This window comes from Musa acuminata, chromosome BXJ1-11 (genome assembly GCF_036884655.1).
Source record: "Musa acuminata AAA Group cultivar baxijiao chromosome BXJ1-11, Cavendish_Baxijiao_AAA, whole genome shotgun sequence".
In the NCBI taxonomy this organism is placed as follows: Eukaryota; Viridiplantae; Streptophyta; class Magnoliopsida; order Zingiberales; family Musaceae; genus Musa; species Musa acuminata.
The window spans coordinates 2,966,971-2,987,817 of record NC_088337.1 but is presented as its reverse complement, the minus strand read 5'-3'; the positions used below and the strand labels follow the sequence as shown (position 1 = coordinate 2,987,817).

The following is a 20,847-nucleotide window of genomic DNA, read 5'->3' as shown; positions in this document are numbered from 1 at the left end:
ACTCCGTTTGATGTGAGGTGTTACGATGTGATCAGACGATAAATCTGCAGCGCTTCGAATGAAAACAGTCGAGATAGCAATCTGTAAGCATTGCAAATGGACACACTGTGGTAAGATTTCAAGGAGCTTCTTGTGGGAAACAACGTGGAGCCGTGGCCTCGGGACCGATGCGGCTCGGTTCGGATCCGGACGACGGGGATCTTCCTGGGACGTTCCTTGAGTCTGCTGAGGTGGTTAGTCTGGTGCGGCATTCGATCGGGACAGTGTGGCCGTCTCCTCCGTGCAGGAACTCCTCGCCTGCATGTCCGGCGGGGACCTTCGGCTTCACACCTGCACAAAGGTCGGGCCGGGGTGCTCGGCTCGACCCCTCCGACGATCAAGTTAGCAGATGTGGAGGGGGTTTCAAGAGAAGAAGTGTTTTTGTGTGTCCGTCTCTCCCTCTCTCTGATGAACGAGAGGGTATTTATAGGGAAGCTTACTGTTGTTTGATGTGTCCGCCTACAGGAGGCAGGCTGGTAGCGTCTGACATGGGCGTTGGTGTGGCGTGAAGAACCGAGCCTGAGTAGGCGTTAATGTGCCTCGGCCGGTGTTCCGGTTCAGTTGACCGAGTGCAGTCGCGTCGATCGAGGCGTGAGGCGTCGGCTGACGTCAGCCGAGTCTTATCATAATTACTATCCTCATCATATTCCCCCCCGGAAAGAAGCTATGCGTCGGTCGTTGTAACGGGAGTCCGAGGCATGGCTTTAGCTTTCAGATGGGCTGGCCGCGTTGGTGTGTCTCGGGGACATGAAGCCGAGGAGCCGAGGAGCATGACGTAGGCGGGTTAGCCACGCAGGTGTGATCTCGGGAAGCATGGGGCCGAGGAGCACGACACAGGCGGGCTGACCGCGCAGGTGTGATCTCGGGGAGCATAGAGTCGAGGAGCACGACGTAGGCGGGTTAGCCGCGCAGGTGTGATCTCGGGAAGCATGGGACCGAGGAGCCGAGGAGAACGATGCAGGCGGGCTAGCCGCGCAGGTGTGTCTCGGGGAAAATAGAGCCGAGGAGCACGACGTAGGCGGGCTAGCCGCGCAGGTGTGTCTCGGGGAAAATGGAGTCGAGGAGCACGATGCAGGCGGGCTGGCCGCGCAGGTGTGTCTCGGGGAACATGGGGCCGAGGAGCATGACGCAGGCGGGTAGGCCGCGCAGGTGTGGTCTCGGGCATCATGCGGCCGAGGAGCACGACGTAGGCGGGCAGGCCGCGCAGGTGTGGTCTCGGGCATCACGCGACCGAGGAGCACGACGCAGGCGGACAGGTCGCGCAAGCGTGGTCTCGGGCAATCTATGGCCAAGGGACGTAGCTCGGGCCGAGAGGACGCCTTGAGGGGGGCTCGGCAGTCTACGGCTGAGGGATGTGGCTCGGACGGGAAGGCCGCCCTGAGGGGAGCTCGGCAGTCTACGACCGAGGGATGTGGCTCGGACGGGAAGGCCGCCCTGAGGTGGACTCGGGCAGTCTATGGCCGAGGGATATGACAAAGGCCGAGGGATATGACTCAAGCGTGCAGGTCGCGCTGAGGTGGACTCGGCAGTCTATGGCCGAGGGACATGGCTCAGGCGGGCAGGCCGTGCTAAGGTGGACTCGGGCCGACTATGGCCGAGGGACACGGCTCAGGCGGGCAGGCCGCGCTGAGGTCAACTCGGGCAGTCTATGGCCGAGGGACGTGGCTCAGGCCGACTATGGCCGAAGGACACAGCTCAGGCGGGCAGGCCGCCTTGAGGTGGACTCGGGCAGTCTATGGCCGAGGGATATGGCAAAGGTCGAGGGATATGACTCAGGCGGGCAGGCCACGCTGAGGTGGACTCGATAGTCTATGGCCGAGGGACACGGCTCAGGCGGGCAGGCCGCGTTGAGGTCGACTCGGGCAGTCTATGGCCGAGGGACGTGGCTCAGGCCGAGAGGCCGCCCTAAGGGGGGCTCGGGCTGACTATGGCCAAGGGACACAGCTCAGGCGTGTAGGCCACGCTAAGGTGGACTTGGGCGGACTATGGCCGAGGGACACGGCTCATGCGGGCAGGCCGCGCTGAGGTGGTCTCAGCAGTCTTCGGCCGAGCCGTGTAGATAACGAAGGGGGTTAGGTTGGAGCTAACCACGAACCGGGAGGCAGTCAAGTAGATACTGAGCCTTCGCTCGGAAGAGACTGAGGTAGGGCCTAGATTCCTTTTACGAGGACTACATCGGATAGCCACCGCGGGTGCTTGACTTCTTCTATGGAGCCCGCTGCCAGAAGTCATCCCTTCTCCTCACGGTCGCCCAGGCCTCCGCCGCGATATACCGGTTAGCCCGCTGGAGCATCTCTGGCACTATGGTGAGAGGTCGCTCCGCGAGGGACCAAAGGAATCTAGAAGGTCGTAGGCCTATCATAAACGCCTGCACTAAAAGAGAGGGGTGAGTGTCCGGCAAACCCCGGATTTGCGTGGCGAAGCGATCCACAAAATGTGAGAGGGGCTCGTCCTCCCTTTGTTTGAGTCCGAGGAGCAATGCCGCGGAAGGCTTCGGCCGTGTATAGGCTACGAAGTGGAGCTCGAAGTCATTGGCGAGCTGGTCGAAGGAAGCAATCGTTCCGGTCTTCAAGCCGCCATACCACGCGTGGGCCGGCCCTCTCAGAGTGGTAGGAAACGCTTTGCACATCAGGGCATCAGAGGTTCCGTATAGCACCATTTGGGCGTGAAAAGTAGCTACATGGTCCGCCGGGTCGGCGGAGCCATCGTAAGCGTCTAGAGAGGGGAGCTGGAAGTCCGGGGGGACTGTGAGATCCCGTATCTCGGGCATGAAGGGAGACCCTCGGTGTGCGTCCTCCCCGAGCTCTCCCTTGGACCTGCGAACCTCTTTCTGCACCTCGTCGAGTCGCTGGCTGACGAAGCGCAACTGGGCCCGCAAGGAGTCCGAAGAGAGTGCCTCGGGTTCCGGGCGGCCGCTCGGGTTTGCCATCATTGGATCCCTGAGTGGGGCCGATCGGACCCGAGGCGAAGTGGGGGGCTCCGGAAGTGTCATGTGGGCCCGAACGGGCGCCTTGCGTTGTCGCAGTGGTTCGATCGCGGGCAGGTGCGCCGGATGCGAAACGAGCGGGATAATAGTTTGCACCATTTCCATCAAAGCTCGGACTTGACGGGTGAGGTCCTGAAAGGCCTCGGGTGACACGGGCGTTGAGTCGGCTGGGGCACCGTCGGGCGGCGATAAGCCCGGGTCATTGAATATTCGCCAATATCGTTCGGAGGTCATGGCGGGGTGTTCGTCACGATGGTCTCCGTGCGGGGGATGTTCTCCCGAGGCTTCGGTCGGGTGTGACCTCTCAGCCGTGGGCTCATCTGAGCCGCTCGGGTGATCACCCAACATTCCGAGCCCTCCTTCTAGCGCCAATCTGTTGTGGGAAACAACCTGGAGCCGTGGCCTCGGGGCCGACGCGGCTCGGTTCGGGTCTGGACGACGGGGATCTCCCTAGGACGTTCCTCGAGCCCGCTGAGGTGATCGGTCTGGTGCGGCGTTCGATCGGGACGATGTGGCTGTCTCCTCTGGGCAGGAACTCCTCGCCTGCGCGTCCGGCGGGGACCTTCGGCTTCGCACCTGCACAAAGGTCGGGCCGGGGTGCTCGGCCCGACCCCTCCGACGATCAAGTTAGCAGATGTGGAGGGGGTTTCAGGAGAAGAAGTGTTTTTGTGTGTCTGTCTCTCCCTCTCTCTGATGAACGAGAGGGTATTTATAGGGAAGCTTACTGTTGTTTGATGTGCCCGCTTACAGGAGGCAGGCTAGTAGCGTCTGACATGGGCGTTGGCGTGGCATGAAGAACCGAGCTTGAGTAGACGTTAATGCGCCTCGACCGGTATTCCGGTTCGGTTGACCGAGTGTAGTCATGCCGATCGAGGCGTGAGACGTCGGCTGACGTCAGCCGAGTCTTATTAACAGATCGTCCAAATTCTTAGTTACTTGAAGAAGCACATAAATAGAATGGAAGAAGGTATAAATTGTTCCATTATGATTCTTTCTGATGAGATAAGGCACATAACGACTGATAACATACAGTCCTCCTATACATTTCCAAACCCATATACAACTTTGTCTCGAGGAGACTTCAAGCAGGAAGCTCATCTCCACATATTTCCAGATTATTATTGCATAGCACAAGTGATGAATCCAAATACATACACCCCAAACCCTCTCAATCTTCACAACGATGTAAGTTAAGAAAGATCTACAACTAGAGACTGCAGATGGCTGTGTCTGGATCAACAACTGAGTAAGAAACACATCAATCTTCCATACTGACAAGGATTAGTTGCATACGATTATGTGAACTATGCAAAGGTGAACTCCAAAGAAGTCAGGGTTTGAAACCACATGTTGTGTACAGTTTCTTCCATTAGATCGTCTAGGATGGTTTCACATACCTCATTTGTGGTGTTTTCGGTTTCGAATCGAAGGTCCATCCAACTTCTACCTTCCAAGTCCTTCCTTATTACTTGATCTAATGTGTTTGGCAGCTGTATATGAAGATGCCTCTCGAGACCCTTGCTGACTTCTTGGATTAAGCTTTCGCCTCGAGGGACAGGCAGAACATTTTGCTGGATGAAAGCCAACCATGGTGTACACTTAAAAAACCTTTCTTGTATCTCTACAAGAACTTCGTTAATGCAATCAAAGAGGAGCTTAGGATCATCTTGCAGGAAGAAAAAAAAGATCCCTATCTCATCAAACAAAGCTGGCTCAAGTAACTGAGTTGTCATATTCCATCTCTCTGAGAATTCATTAGTAAGGTCTGAGGCTTCCAAGAGTACTTTAACGTAATCGGACATAGCTTGATAGTCCTGAAGACAATCTCTGAAACTGTCGTTTACATCTGGTGATGCTATAACTTTCGAATAGCTCTCACGGTCTTCATAATTAACATGTTGATGTTGCACTTGAATGCCATCTGCAAAAGCACAACAAGTTCATGTAAGCTTGTGGCCAAAGGGCAAATAAAGCTGTTTGAACAAAAATCTCAATGTGCTCAATATCTTCTAGACCATACAAGGCTCTTCTGCACTGGGCTCAGGGCTGGTAACATCTTCTGATAAGAATGTTTCAAGAACAGATACTGGACTTGGTTGCTCTTGCTTTTCAGTGGTACTTTCAGGAGCCACTAAATTTTCTTTGAGCAAGGAACTCAGAGGGACCTTGGACTGCATCATTGTAAGTGATGTCTCCTCAGATGATCCCTAGTAGAATGTTTCAAGGAATAAAAATCTTTATACCAAATGATCCATTAACAAGTTTTGGTCTATAAGCCTACCTGCCCTTGCGTTGCAGCAGATTCTTCACAAATTTCAGTTGCAACAATTATTTCACTTCTGCTTGACTCCAAGGGTACATCCAAATGGTTAGACCGGACAATGCCTTCAGTATCAGCTGCTTCTAAAATCTCTGTACTTCAACAGAAAAATCACATGTTTTATACCATGAGAATGCACAAAGAGTCATCTTAAGTAGATCTTATTTAAATATACAAAAAGACTACCTTTGTCGTTCAAGTCTTCTCCAATGCATGGTAGCTCCAGTATACTGGTATCAACCAGTTCTGTATTTAAGATGCGAAATTTCAAGTCATCACTTGGCATGCTCATAGGAAAAGATGAAAACTCCAAGTTTTCTCTTGCTAGGCTTAAGATATTGGTAGCACCTTCTTGCTCCAACTGTTGTAGGGAGGGATTTCCAGTCCCTTCAGATGACATGATGAGGTCCTGGACTCTTTGTCGACTGGAAGTAGGACATAATTCATTGTATCTTGGTAACGTAAGTACCCTCCCCAAAGATTCTGAGGTTTGGGCGGTTGGCAAACTGTCTTCTCCAGTGCCTAGCATCTCAGCAAGATGCTTCCTGGCTTCCTCATATATGGAAAACTGAGACCTTGAGGAAGAAATGTTGCTGTTGATGTTAACTTGACATTCTTCCAAGTCATTTTTCTTGTCATTTCGCTTATCAAGGGACAAAGTTTCAGACAGCTTCTTGGTATCACGAGAAGAACTGCTTGCCAAGCTTGCTACTGTACCCTCACTATTTATCAGTTTAGATGAAACATCTGTGTAATTAGACCTCACTGGAATTCTGTGTAGAACACCATCCATGGAGATAACATGTCGTGCTTTTCTGCTCTCACCAATCATATGCCTGAGTCGTCTTTTAATTTCTTTGAGGGAAAAATGGGATAAAATTCTTTCACCGTGTTCTTCGTGCCGTAGGACATGATGTGATTGGGGAGAAGAGCTTGGAGTAATTATAATAGAAGAATTTGGAATTCTTGCTGGGCTTGGCTTTAGAACTACTATTCTGTTTAAAGCCTCGGAATTTGGACTTCCCTTTGATGGTTTTGTCCCCTTTGACTTATCCTTGCGGAAAAAATTGTATCTGCTTTGTTTATGAAACAATTGATTACTGTCAGACTCCTTGCATTTTCCCAAACCATCAATCTCCTCTCCCAACAGCTGAACATTCTCTAAACCTTCATCTGATCCCAGTTTGGTTAGTTTCCCTACCTGAGCACTGTGAAAACATTGACTATGTTTATGAAAAAGTGAATTTGGATCATGAAGCAGTTGCATAAGTAACTCCTTATCTGAATTCAGAATATCTAATGCATCCATGTATTCTTTGGGATGGACAACCCATCGTCCATCGAGTTGTTTCTCAACCATCAACTTCTGACTTAAAATAGCCTGGGAAACATCTGCTAGGCTCTTTTGAAAGAAAGAAATCTTTTGATCAACATGACCATCGGGCTCAGTAAGATGGTTATAAATCTTTGGACTAATATTTTCCAAGGCTGGAAGCAAGTCAAACTTATTGTCAGAATCAGCATGCTTTTGTTGGTATGTATAACCATAAAACTCCATCAAAAATGTGGCCAGGTCAAAGTTAAGGGAAGATCTTCTCGTTAGATCCATACTATCAGACTGATGACCATCCAAACAGGAAGAAGCAGCTAGATTGATCCCCTGAGCATCTGAACCTTTCAATTTTTTGCTTCTCTGCTTATAACTCTTCTTCTTGGGATGGTCCTCAATTTGCAAGTTATCATGTGTGATCTTCTTTTGGATATGTTGAGACATCTCTTCCTCCATAAGTATTTTCACACTTGTCATCACCGAGTCAACTTGATCGTCTCTGATTTCACCAACAAGCTGAAAAATATTGGTTTCGTAAATTATTATCTAGAAGCCGAGTTCTGAAGTGTTAACATTTGAGAACTTAAAAGACACATTGTATGCAACCCTGACATAATTTTCATTTATTTTTTGCTATTATGGTAATTCCATGAAAGAATCTTGACAACTGATACTTATGTGGTAGTTATGAAAGGAAATCAAGTTATGGAATATAATTTGTAGGTTTTTTGAAGGATGATGTTCCAAATTTTGAGGTGAGCATCATAGAAGCATAAAAACAGGATTCTTTCTTTAGAAGTTCCAATTTTGTTTGTAATTTATTTTATGCATGAATCAAGAAGCAGTGTGAAGTACATTAGTAAATAGAAAGAACCTTGAATATAGATCTTTAAGAAGTTGAGTATATTATTTCAGCTAGCTCAATCTGAGGCTACTATCGTGCTTTATGCTATATAACTTTATGAGTTCACATAATGAGATTCTTAAACTCGGCCCCTTTCCCAAGTTTTCCCTAATACATGAATTGGAATGTATTTTTGGTACTACCATTAAAAATACTTTGTACATTATACTACCCATGAAGATGAAAAAAAAAAGTTGATTTTCTATATTTATGAGTTTATATGAATCCCCTAATAGACCTCTTGAATAACTAAAACATCATTTGTTTAGTTTCTCATGGAATTGATAATGGATTCCTCGAGTGTTTGTTCATACACTGATGAGTAACATCCATATATGGATATCTTTTAATCCGAGAATATTAGACAGGAAAGCTAAATCTCTACTCAATTTTACTCAAGACAGGTATTTTTGCAACTTTCTCATGTCTCGGTCCATAAATTGGCTTAGCACCAACTCCAACTATACCAGCTAAGCATCAAAGGAAAAAAAATGACCAAAGGATGTCAGATGAGTATTAGTGCCAGATCCTAGTTCAAACAGAACTGCACATAGCTATACATTAAACTTAGCATCTATGCTTCAGTAAGATAGTAATGCTGTTTGAACTTCTAAAACTTTTATCAAAGCCAAAAATTATCTTACAGAATTATGTGGATTTATCCTATGGATTTTGTATGACAACAAAATGCAATAAATAACAAACAATATGGAACTTCATATTGCCATAAGGACATGGTTAAGTATGCCCAGTTCACAGAAAATGTGATGTCCTCAATTCCTGTAGAATAACCAATGGATAATGGTGTTCTTTCAACTTCTAAAACTTTATCATAGCCAATTTTCTTACAGAGTCATGTGAATGCATCCTGTGGTTCTTGCATGGCAACACAGTTAAGCTATATATGATAAGAAAGTTATAAATTGACATAAAATCATGGTCGAATATGCTTAGCTAAAAGATAAGCCAATTCTGTCGAATAACAAATTTGCTATACTTACACTGCCATGTTCATGTTTGTTTGAAGAACTTCTAAGTGAATCAAGCTTGATTCTCGAGTATCCAGTACCTGCATAACAATATAACAGCTATAATTTCCTAAATTTGAATGGTTAAACTAAAATTTTACCGCCAAGAGATAAGCATCGTTTCTATGGCATATACAAAAAGTGAAACCTGTTGGACTTTTAAAAAATGTTATCAAATGTGAAGTTGAATCTTGTGTACTGTCACAGAGTAAATGTAAATCCAAGCTTTATTGCACAACCAAAACAAAAAAGAATGGTCTCCTTAGAATCAAAGTGGTCATCTAACTAACAAACACAACCTCAAATTCTTCAGAGCTTAGAAAACATAAGTTATCACTTAGCTGAACTAAGAAAAAGATTTATTACCAGTATGTCTATTGCTTTCATGCCTTTTGTCTGAAAGTAACTTCTGAGTTGGATGGCCCCGGCGGAAATCAAACAAGCTAATCAAACCCCACATGCATCCAGCATCATTCCGAGGTCGTGACCTTCTATTGGATCTTTTTGCCATAATCTAATTCCTGGCTTTGCTCAGAGGCAAATCTTCAAAACTGAGGAACCACTTGATTAAACAGGAATCTGAAAAAAAAAAACTGATAAGAATGAGACATAACAAATCTAACAAAGAAATTTCAATAAATTAAATATAAAGGAGCAACAATTGGTGCCAAAATGATAATATTGCTAGACTCAATTGTCATGTCAGATCAGGAAGCAAGCAAAATATTGCATCAACTTCAAGAGAAAAGAGGTCATAGAAACATTATAATAAGATAACTATAAATGAAAGTTTGGATGTTATATAGGAAAATGAAAGCTGGATACATAGAAACTTGAACCATCTAATTGTCAATAACTTTCACATGTTTCTTTGTCATCAGTAATACTTTTTTAAGTGAAGGTTATTAAAAATTTAAAATTGCATAGCCAATGGAGAAAAAACGATGCCCTGAACTCTATCCTTAATTTTCATCAATATGCAAAGAATTACTTGGTCCTAAATGAAGTTAAGTTGTCTGAACTACCATGACATTCGAAGTACACATATAAGACATCACATAATTATGCATTTCACAAAATGCAAATAGACCAGAAGACTTTTCTTAGTTCAACATGACCTTCTCCATAAGTGATACGAATGAGATTTGTTAGATGATGGATGCTCTAATTTAGGTAAAACATTCAGTATCTACATTTATGTTTTCTCAATATCTCTATCAATTGTTCAGATGATTATCAGTTAATTTCAGTTTAGTTTTCAGTCTCATGCCTTTCAATACATTTCCAAATGAATAAATCTTGAGTGCATGATGCTACTTGTTTTGGTGATAACCTGTGTTATTTGCACTCTTTTTTCTATTGGATTTTATGTTTATCTATACCATTGTTTGTAGCAAATCTTGTCTTTGACAACAGCAAAAACAAATAATAAATTCCCTTAACTTCCAACAGGAACATCAGACTATCAGTTTCCAAGATGATTGTAAACTACATGCCACCTCCAAAAACACTGCAAATACAGTGTAACACATTATGTCCCTTATTTTGAAATAACACCTCTAATTGAGCTGTAACTTTTCTTCTTATATTCTCTTTGTAATTTTTTTTGCTTTCACCTTCTCATCCTATATTTCTTTTCTTGACCTTTTTCCTGCATTGTTACTATTTTCAGTAAATTATGGGCCAATTACCCAGTTTACCCCAAAAGAAAAATAAAATTTCCGGTATGCGAAAATCTATTGGAATTATCGGAAGATTAGTTTGACACATAGAATCAATAATATGGAAGATAAACATGAACAGAGATGCAACAAAACCTATATTAAGTGAACTTATGATGAGACGATTACTATGATTCTCCTATAGTAGAGAAATTTAAAGATTATTCACATTTTCAGTGAGATTACAGCTGAGGCATGCTTTTTCACTATTAAAATCATTTTAATGAGAGCACCTGTAAAAGACGATTAAAAGCTGATTCCATTACATGGGCTTCATCTTGAAGTTAATTTCCCAACTTACAAGAATAATTGATCAAAAAACTAATGCTATGATCAAAGGGAGAAAGCAATACCTAAATTAACAGCCAAAACTGAATAAGGAGAATTGTTACAGTGGCAAGCCTGGAAGGAGAAGAAAGCACATAATCACAGATTTCTAGACCTCCAGCTCTACGCAACCGCTCGAGTCGTCAAATATGAGCTGCTTTAGTAATCCTGTAGAAGAAAGGAATAAGGATTTCCTCTACCACCGCGCCAAACTCCACATGCCCTCCATGAGGAGCCAAACTCATAGAGCAAAAGCAATGGTAAGCTCAGGCCAATGGTTTCGAGGGTCTCTAATCTGAATCAGATTGACTCAAATTCCAATCTGAGCTTTGAACAAAGATGAATGGAGAATAGCAAATGTAAATACTTGGAACAAAGTAGTTTCCATTCTCCTCCAACCGGTAAGAGATTCAAGCTATATCCACCGAGGAGTAACTCGAGAGAAGGCAAAAGTCGCCATATTTTGTTGATTCAAAGCGACAGCTTCTCCATGCGAGAGCACACGAACAAAGATCAAGTTTTCGCATCCTTTCCACACTGTAATCGACAGAAGACTCTCCAAGATCAAATCTTTAGACTCCCTCCTCCACCCTCGGACGGTCAAGAAACTAAAATGGTGGTTCACCAGCCCGCAGAAACAGCGGATGGTGGCGGCAGGATCCGACCATTAAAGAAGCGTGGGAAGATGGGAGGAGGGGCGTTTTGGGAAGAGGGTGGGGAAAAAGTCGGAAGCTTTTCGTTGGACCAATCGTCCGGATCATGAGAAAGCATGGATAACTTCCACATCTTTGAACTGCCAAGTAACAATCTTCTCTCTCTCTGTAATGGTTTGTGTTCGAAGGGTGTTTATTAATTAATGGTTTTGGATTTTTCCTTTTTTTTTTGCTTCTGTCTTCTCCCCCTGTTTTTCGTATATTATGACGAAGGGTTAGTAGGACAGAGGAGAAGACAGCGATGGTAATTCTGTTCATGTGATGCCAGCGTAGAGAGTTTTACAGGATCTTCCGAAAATATCCTCACTTGGTTTTACCGTATCAATGTGCTTCGATATTGACTGTTGACAGCCATGAAACAGATAAGATTTTCTTTGCCGAAATAGATCCATGTTTTTTTCCTTTATGAGATTGTGAAGCACTCAGGACTATCACCAATGTTCACGAAGGATGTCATTGATTAGATTTAATGACGGTTGCTACGAGCGAGTGGGGTATTCCAGGAAGAAGAATGTGCAACCAAGAGAATCAGAAAAAAAAGAAAGAAAAAAAAAGGGAAAGAAAAGGACAATCATGTCGTGACTTCAGTCGTCGGGTGAAGAAAGGCAATTCTGCACGCCGACGGTGTGGCATCAGACGGCAGCAGCTATTTGATTTACAACCTATCAGAATGACGATGCGACGATGAGCATCCAACCGTTGACCATTTGTATTCTTCGGCCAAGTAATATCGATTATCAGATATAAATTAATAAGCCACATTATTCTTTTCACAGGGATAAATTACAAAAAAAAAGTCTCCATAAAAAATTAAAGGAATTATACGCAAGAATATTAAGTACATATGCCATTTCATCGAGGACAAAGGATCATCTCGTTGTATCTTATATCACTAGAATTTATCTGTTTCGCAAAGTTTATAGATTAATTAATAGTGTTGAAAAATAGCTTGACCAACATGAGTCATGACGATGATGATAGTGATGTTGCTTGGTTTGTGGCACTCGGACCGAGCATGGAGTTGGCCATTCTTCAAGATCATGCCCCCACAGACGGGTATGCCCCTAAATAGAAGGAACAACTTACCCCAACCCGGCCACTATACGGGAGGTTTAGAAGACTGATGATCCACAATCAAGAATCGCAATCAATCAATCACCATCGGTGATGGTCATCTTTAGGTGATATTTCACCGTCTTGTTTGTATATTGAGATGCTACGATAGTTATTTCAAGATGATGACAATTATAGAAGTTTGAAGGTCCACGACGGCTGGCCTACCAGGATTGTTTCTAGTATTTAGACATGTATGTCTTGGTGAATTAAGTTGCAGATTAGGTTAACAAAAAGCAAGAGAGAGAAGAGAGGAGAGACAAGAAAGGTTCTTATTCTTTGCACTGTTGTCTCGCTTGCAGGAAATTTATAATAAATGCAAAAGAACAGATGCAGTTCCATTTTCGTGATATTTTAACTAAAGGTGGAGATAGGTGGTCATCATCAGCATAGCTTTCGGTTTGCCTTCCCCACCATATGCGGCCTTAAACGTAACTTGATGCGTTGAAGTTTGATAAACAAGGCAAGAGAGAAGATTCCACCATGGTCGCAGGAATGAGCCCTGCTCTTCTTCTTCCTCCAAGAGTTAATTCTGTAAAGCGAAGGGATGCCTAAATAATGGCCTGTTTTTTATAATTCCACACGTCTCTACCTCACCGGAATTTCTTATTTCTGTAGCTTCTTCTACACTCCATCCGTTCGGCCTCTTGGTTTAGCAGCATTGATATGGTGAATTATAGCTGGCAATCGTTGATCATAAATAGTCAATTGATCTGCTAACTTTATACTTGCTAAAATTGTTGGATAAACCAATCAGTTAAAAGTCAACATTGATTCTGTTGAGCACTATCGCAATAATATTACTTCACGCCATTTTAGTATTTAGTGGTTTAAAACTACTCCAAAGGAGCATGTGAATCAATAACTATGCTATTATCTCGGATCAACCACGATCTCAGACTCATTAAGGTCTCAACCCTCCTGTTAGTGGAGATGACATGATGGTGTGAGTGATCGGCCAAGCGAATTGGAGAGGAAGATGCTTAGCCGAACTACGCAAGATTTTGATCCTTAAAGCGTTCACGGGGACATGAGCCACTCACATCACGCTCAGTCCTAACCACTGACAACCAACCGTCACCCACTACGGGAAAGGAAGACTTTAACTCCTCATGGGAAACAGCAAAGATTTCCAACGCACCAGCTAGTATAGTAAGCTGGCAGAGTAAAGCACCATCTTTCCTCGCCGATCTTCACCAAACCAACATCATGTTCATGGGCAGATGAGAAATCAGTCGTATCAATCCATTTTCTCGGACGCCAGCCATAATAAAAGGGAGGCCACTTCTAAACAGAGTAGTTGTAAATCTGTTTTTTCGGTACGAGAAAACTGAGGCTCGGTGAAAGTGAGTGGTGCTACACAAGCAATGTCTCCATGTCCATTATGAGGAGGAAAGTAGATTGAGTTGTACCAGCAGTTTTGCTTGTCCTGGCCAATGCCCTTTCTATCATATCGGTACCGAATCCCACCGACTAGATTGCACTAACCTGAACTGTATCCCTAATTCCGTGTCTTACTTTAATCATTGTAGCTGCATTCTTTCCTAACACCCTCAAAGATTGTCTTTAACTGTTTTGATATGCATTAAATAAAAGACGAAAATCCTGAGTTATTCCTGGTGTTGTGGGGTCCTAGTCTTAGTTAAAAGGTGATTGTAGCTGCTTACGGTTTGTACCAATGGCAATAACTTTATGCATGTCTTATCTAAAACATGAAAAGCTAAGTCTAATTTTGAAAAAATCAAATGACTTCTGTTGAACAAATAGCTTAATTTGGTTTAAGTTCATCTACAATTCTCTTTGACCAAATCATTAGCCTCCAGCCAAGAACAACATATCAAAGAAGAAGAAAACATATAAGATAAAATAAATGTTGTATTCTCAAATAACAAATGGGCCAGATCTAGCGGATAGTGACGTTCTAAAAAGGACTCTGTTAACCAATGATAGATAGAGAGAAGCTAATTATCCTGGCTGGACTGGCTCTCCTACTGACCGTACTGGTTAGTGTCGGCAGAGCGCAGAGTACCTCATTGTCATCAATGGGGAGGAAGAAGCAAGAAGCTTGATCTAGACCACCTACCAACGGTCACATTAAACTAGAGCCGTTTGTGCTTCCTTATCAGGTTTAGTGTATCTGTGGCCGGACTATTCATAACAAATCCAAGGTATTCAGTGGTACTGAATTATCAAACCAATAGACAAGACACAGTTGTTGCTGTCTAAATTGGCAGGGAATGGGTCACGTTTCAAGTGGTTAGAACGTTGAACTAGATTTTAAAGACCATTTCTAAATATTTGGATGCCTAAATGCGAAGTCATCTAAAACACATTTTCAATGCCCCACTGGTAGCTTTCAGGTCGTAATGGTGGATGCACCAGCTACGGCTCCTTTAGCTTTTTGTTCAGTGAGGGCCAAAAGGAAGAAGGAATCAAGAGGCTGGTGTGAGTGTGATGGGAGCAGGACTAGACTTTCACAAGATGTCCTGTTTTGCCCAATCTACAGTGGAAATTATGGCTCTTAGGACCACTTGTGGATGTGATCGGTCGAGCACTTTGCTTTGACGGAAGCAACTTTGATGGGTGCTCCCCCACGCACGAAGCTTTGTCTAAAATGGGTGCTAGCTTTTGGGCTTCTGGTGCTGAATGCCAGCACAAAAGGAAGGCTTCGTCTATCACATGAGAAGCGGAAAAAGAAAAAGCTAGTACAGACACTATGGCGGGTGGGAAAGTACCAACTAAATCACCTTTCTAATTGATAACTGGATATCTAACAAAACGAGAAACGACACAATACTGTTGGAATTAATTCAAAATAGAAGCAAAATCACATACCTTCATGGTTGGTAGGAAATAAACTTCTCCTGAGCAGCAGTGTCTTCGGATTAAGAGCTTCACACTAGTAGATAAATTTGGTGTCAGAATCTAAAATCATGTTTAACTAAGGTGATAGATCACTTTCTTATGATGATACATGCAGACAACTTGCATGTTTTTTGCAAAGTATGGCAACAAAATAAGCTCAAAAAACTCATTAATTTTCTAAAAGTGAGCTTAAGTTTACTATTCTCTGGTAACAAGGAATAGCTGTGCTCTCATGTCAAATAATCTCAAGTGAATGTAAAATTGTAAGTTCTAATCATTGTCCATGGGGCATGATCTTTATTATTTTGATAAGATAACATGAACAAGCACTTCATTGGAACACAGAGAAGTACATGATTTCTGCTGCTTGTTTGTTTTATTAACCACTGATTATCTACTAATATAAGCAATGATTCTATCTTTTGGTGCTTGGAGATCAACACCATTCTAAAATTCTAGGCATTGAACATCATTTCTGTCTTGTCCTTGAGGACTCGGTTTTCACTTTGTTGCAGAAAAGCTAAATGTGTTAAATAGAAGTTTACCTGCAATAATAATGGGCAAGGAAAGATGCAGTAAAAGTGCCAAAGGCTCATGAAGTAGTTCTGAAAGTTTCACAAAATCAGAGACTTGGTGAGGACTCCATCATGTACAATGTTGTGCCTAGCAGAAGACAGCAAAAAGCAACAATGTTGGATCTATAGATCAGCACAGGGGTCATACATAGAGGCCTTTTATGCTGTCTGATAGATTCTATTTCTACCGTGTAACTTGGCATCAAGAGTCTGTGAATAGAGGCTCTGGAAGACCAACACTTACTTTAAATCCTTGATATTTTGTTGCCTACGACTCTTTTTTTCATAGAGAGTGAAAAAGCACTCCCGTTTATAAGAAAGCAGATGCTGGAAGATTAAAATCTGACAAAATGCTTCTATAGGGAATGTGAGAGAAAATAATACTGACGACAGAAGACAAATTACTTGTTCACACCATGTCTGTCTATGTAGGTATTTCCCAAATTTCATCTAGTACATTTAGAACTTGAAGCTTAAAAAGCTTCAATGAAGATTCAGAAAGACAAAAAAACAAAAAGACACATTTGCACAGTCCTAAAATGCTAACATCCTTTCTCTTCTTATGTTTGTGAAGCGTAAATGGAGAAATTTAACCCAATTCATTTCCTAACATTTGACATTATTGTAAAAGTTAAGATGTCAAAATTTAAGCTTTATCTATACTTATACACTTAATTAGTTTTGGAGAGACAGTCATGCTTCTAATTCTAGAGGCCAAATTCTTCAAACTCAGATAAATCATTGGTGCTATGGCTTGAGATGATAGGAATAGTGTGGTCAGATTTGTGTTAGATAAGAAAAGAAATTAACTAGTCTTGTTGAGATTTTTTTTCATTGTATTGCAACAGTATCATACGAAATATTATGAGTGTTTTATGGTGAAATTATCTTGGTACTCTTAAAATGGCTTGGGATTGGCAAACCCTAAATGTTTAATGTCAAAAAAGCAAGCACACAGAATCACCTTAATCCACAGCGATGGAATTCGTCTGCCTTATTTTTCTCTTCCTAGCTTCCCGTAGGATTCTCATACTGTCTTCCTGAATTTTCTCCATTAAATTGTTCTCCTTTCCTGAAATGAGATTGGAGACCGCTTTCAACAAATGATAATATTATGGCACCCCTGTAGTGGATGTGATTTATGTACATTACTATCTACTGAATTTTAAGTCAACAAAAAAAAGTGCCTAATACATTTTTTCTTTGCAATCGTTGGATTAATTGTTTAACTTACCAAATATCTCTTAAAAATGCTAATACAACAGAATATATTCAGACTAATTATAAGAGTAACTTTATTTGTTTTTCTTGCTCAGAAACATCATGATGCATGAGACAGGACCAAACTTTGTAATCTTCACTAGAGTTCTCTTTTTAGTTAACATGTATGCTGGAATTGCCATAGTTTGATGCTGTTCTCACTAAAGAGAAGTTAAAAATATTGATCTAACAACAAATTCTCAATTTAATTATAACAAAAATTTGATATATTTTCTTACTCCTATGCAAGGTATGCAATTTCGTACCGTACCAAAGTTTCGACGTTCGCTCGGGTATGAAATTGTATACCAAGCCGTATACCGTTCGATATACCGCTCGATATATATATATATATATATATATATATAATAATATAATATAATATTTATATATATAATATTTTTATAAAAGGCGACGTCGTGTCGCCTCCGCGACGTTGCCTTTTCCTTCTCCCACGCGAGGCGACGTCGCCTCGTTTATATATATATATATATATATATATATATATATATATATATATATATATATATATATATATATATATATATATATATATATATATATATATATAGTTCCATCCGGTAACAGACGGTCCGTGTACCGGTAAGCTGACAGACCGGTATGTACCGTCCATACCGAATGGTATTATTCGAAATTGCATACCTTACTCCTATGTATCATGATGCATGAGATAAGACCCTACTTTGTGACTTCAGCTTTGCAAGAATTTTCTTTTTCGCTAATGTATCCTAGAACGTCCCTAATATGTTGTTTTAGTTATTAAAGAAAAGTTAAAGATACTAATGAAACAACAAATATCCAGTTTAATTATAACAGAAACTTAACATGTTTTCTTACTCCTATACATCATGATATGCATGAGGCAGGACCCAACATTGTCATATCATCTTTACTAGAATTTTCCTATTGATTAACATGTATGTTGGAATCACATTAGTGTACCTCATGATGACAGAGCAGAATGTATATCAATATATTTTTTTCTGTGAAAAAAATTGTGGAAAAAAACTTTTTCATAATTTTTGTTGTTACCAAGAAAATAAAATAAAATGAATCTCGTATTTATATCTTGAAAATTATAACTAATAGATCTTTGCTCTCCTAAGTCCAATCCTGATTCAGTAAGAAAAACAAAATAATTTTCAAAATTTACTTAATCCAAGTGTTATGCATCTAATTTCTCATAGATTTATTGAAGTTACTCGAATTAGCAGTTTCTTTTTTCATTATAAGGAAACAACTGCCTCCATCAGTTTCTCATCTGAATCAATGGTTATTCTAACGTTTTCCTCCTGCATCACCATCAACAATTAAAGCTATGGCATGATACATAAACACAAGCAACAAGTTAGCAAAAGTCTCTATAGCCAAAAATAAGGTGGTGTCCCAGTTACTCAGTATGGGCCCCAAGAATACTCGATCAATATTAAATCCAAAAGGCCACCAGTGGTGTTTCTTAAGTATTTAACAACAATTTATTCAGATATCTTGAAAATTTTTTTGTAACTATGTTAAAGAACTGAGAAGCAACACAATTCATAACATTATGTAGCGAGTATATGGAAAGACCTGACAAAAGGTTTCACTTAAGAAGCAACCACATTATCCAAAGCATAAACTTTATGTAAAATCAGCAGACCTCAGGAAAATCATCTGCTTTCTATGAGGAAGTTCATGTCTGTGTCTCATATTGTGCTTTGATTCTGTCAGCTTCAGTTTAACTGACTTTGATTTTCCTTCTCTCTTTAAAAGTGGAGATCCTCCCTTGTTCGTCATCAGTGGTGCAACAGCACTGGTATAAATAAAAGTTTGATTAATTAAAAAAAAAAACCTAGAGAACATGAATTTTCAGAAAACCTATAAGAATTTCCATGGGAAAATAATTTTCAATAATCCCGTATAAGAAATAACTGGAATAATGCAAGTGTAAAAGTATAAGTAAAAAGAACCAATTGGCATATTTGCCGATCCAGATTGATTCAAATGTTTGCTATTTTAGCTAAACGCATTGGCCAAATTAGAGAAATCCACTCTTTATACTGCATCCGAAAACATATTGTAACTTTTAGATGGAAGATTGAAAAATGAATCATGCAAAACCGGTATATATGATGCCAAATATAGCAGACACGAACCATCACATAATTAACAATTCTTTCATAAATTATATACATATGCTTCCTAATAAGTTAGTTTAAATTTGGAACAGTATCGAATGTGATAAAACAAGAATCAATGACTGTAGCATACACTTCTTGTCCTGCCATATTGCCCTTCAGAGACAGTTTTAAATCCATGTAATTTCTACCCTGCACAAAGGATATTATATTAAAAGACAGCATACACAATTATGGAACATCATATATGAATGCAAATATTGTTTATGAACAAAATACAATGGGTGACTGGGATCTAATTGAATGTTGTATATCTGATGACTTAATACCCCTCTCTCTTACCTGCATAACATGTAAGAAACCATGTAAAGTATATTGTGCATAGAAACAGGAAATTAGATGCTAATGTCTTTGCATCATGCTTTTTGGCAAAAGACAAAAATTCCAAAATGACAAAGAAAACAAAGATGCTGGTATGGTGTTTGCAATCATCATAAAAAAGGATGACAAGTGACTTGACTTCAGATGCATATAGCAACAGGATTATCATGCAGATGGTGTCTGAGACATGATAGAACTACCTCCTTTTTGAAAGAGGTCCTACAGACTTGATACTTGAGTCATGCTAGATGTGCACAAATCTGCTCTTGCAAAGCTGTAACCATGAGGCAATCTCATGTACTTTGCAAGAACTGTTGTTAATCAGCTGATCTGAAATTGAAGTGATACTTCGACCAAGAAAAGATGATATCATCTTCCCACCTAGGCTGTTATCAGATTTGTTATAGTTTGTTGATCTTTGTCTTACCAAAGAAAATAATTTAAAAAAAACATAAGATTCTTGACTTACCAACTGATGCATGGAGTTATCAAAAAGACTTATCCTCTGCCTTACCCCTTCAGCCGAAGAGAAACAAAAAAAAAATATATATAAAATAAATCTCAGGATGTGCTTGAATTTTAATTATGCAGGCAATTACATACATGCGATAGAATTGCATAGCATAGAATTCAATACAGAAATTCTATGGAATTACCAAAATTTTAGACAATTTTACTAAAATGTTAAGCTCAAGTATACATCTGTCCTACTTGTCTTCAAAATTAGGAACAGTGAACCATAGAGGCTTACCTTCTAATGACAATTCTTTTATGGCTTTGTTTACTTGCATGACATCACCTTGAACAGAGAACAGGATCATTCCAACCCTATTTAGCGAGCTTTCAATAAGTTGAAGTTTGTGTTCAAGTTCTTCACTGACCTGAACTGCTTAGAGAATTAGAAGATATTCCTTTCATGGTTCACTGAAATGCACTTACATTTTTTACAAAGCGAACCCTGAGATGCACTTACATAATTTGAAATGTAACTACCTATTTCATACTAAACTAATCTTTATATTTTATCTTCAATAATTAAATATCAGAATATACATTAGGTAGTTGACTTACCATGCCATGTTGAATGTGGTAGCATGTCAATTGTCAAATATCTTATGTATCACAAATACAACTTCAACAAAGATAA

The 20,847-nt window shown here is 41.0% G+C and overlaps 1 protein-coding gene and 1 long non-coding RNA gene across 4 annotated transcripts; both read right to left on the bottom strand.

Moving 5' to 3' along the window:
• Nucleotides 1-3,978: 3,978 nt before the first annotated feature.
• Nucleotides 3,979-11,462, bottom strand: LOC103970341 (uncharacterized). 3 transcript variants are annotated; one of them, XM_065089111.1, is made up of 8 exons: nt 10,682-11,439; nt 8,974-9,186; nt 8,581-8,648; nt 5,694-7,191; nt 5,532-5,591; nt 5,307-5,437; nt 5,046-5,232; nt 3,979-4,946 (listed from the first exon to the last, which is right to left on the bottom strand). In XM_065089111.1, the coding sequence occupies exons 2-8, from the start codon at nt 9,116-9,118 to the stop codon at nt 4,330-4,332; spliced, it is 2,706 nt and encodes a 901-aa protein (XP_064945183.1). In that variant the 5' UTR covers nt 9,119-9,186; nt 10,682-11,439; the 3' UTR covers nt 3,979-4,329. The 3 variants fall into 3 exon arrangements, with proteins under 3 accessions (XP_064945183.1, XP_064945181.1, XP_064945182.1); XM_065089109.1 differs by having other exon boundaries at nt 5,532-7,191; nt 10,682-11,462; XM_065089110.1 differs by having other exon boundaries at nt 5,046-5,196; nt 5,532-7,191.
• Nucleotides 11,463-14,367: 2,905 nt separating this feature from the next.
• Nucleotides 14,368-19,776, bottom strand: LOC108951710 (uncharacterized). Its single transcript, XR_010480958.1, has 4 exons — nt 19,453-19,776; nt 18,842-18,994; nt 16,886-16,993; nt 14,368-15,380 (listed from the first exon to the last, which is right to left on the bottom strand). It is a non-coding gene; the product is annotated as an uncharacterized LOC108951710 (long non-coding RNA).
• Between the last annotated feature and the right edge of the window lie 1,071 nt (nt 19,777-20,847).

Excerpts from the sequence above, each read along its gene's own strand:
- LOC103970341 (XM_065089109.1), bottom strand. The coding sequence starts at position 9,118 with ATGGCAAAAAGATCCAATAGAAGGTCACGACCTCGGAATGATGCTGGA. Across the intron at positions 8,649-8,973 it reads TGAAAGCAATAGACATACTG|GTACTGGATACTCGAGAATC; the intron begins GTAATAAATCTT and ends ATTGTTATGCAG. Across the intron at positions 4,947-5,045 it reads GCCCAGTGCAGAAGAGCCTT|ATGGCATTCAAGTGCAACAT; the intron begins GTATGGTCTAGA and ends GTGCTTTTGCAG.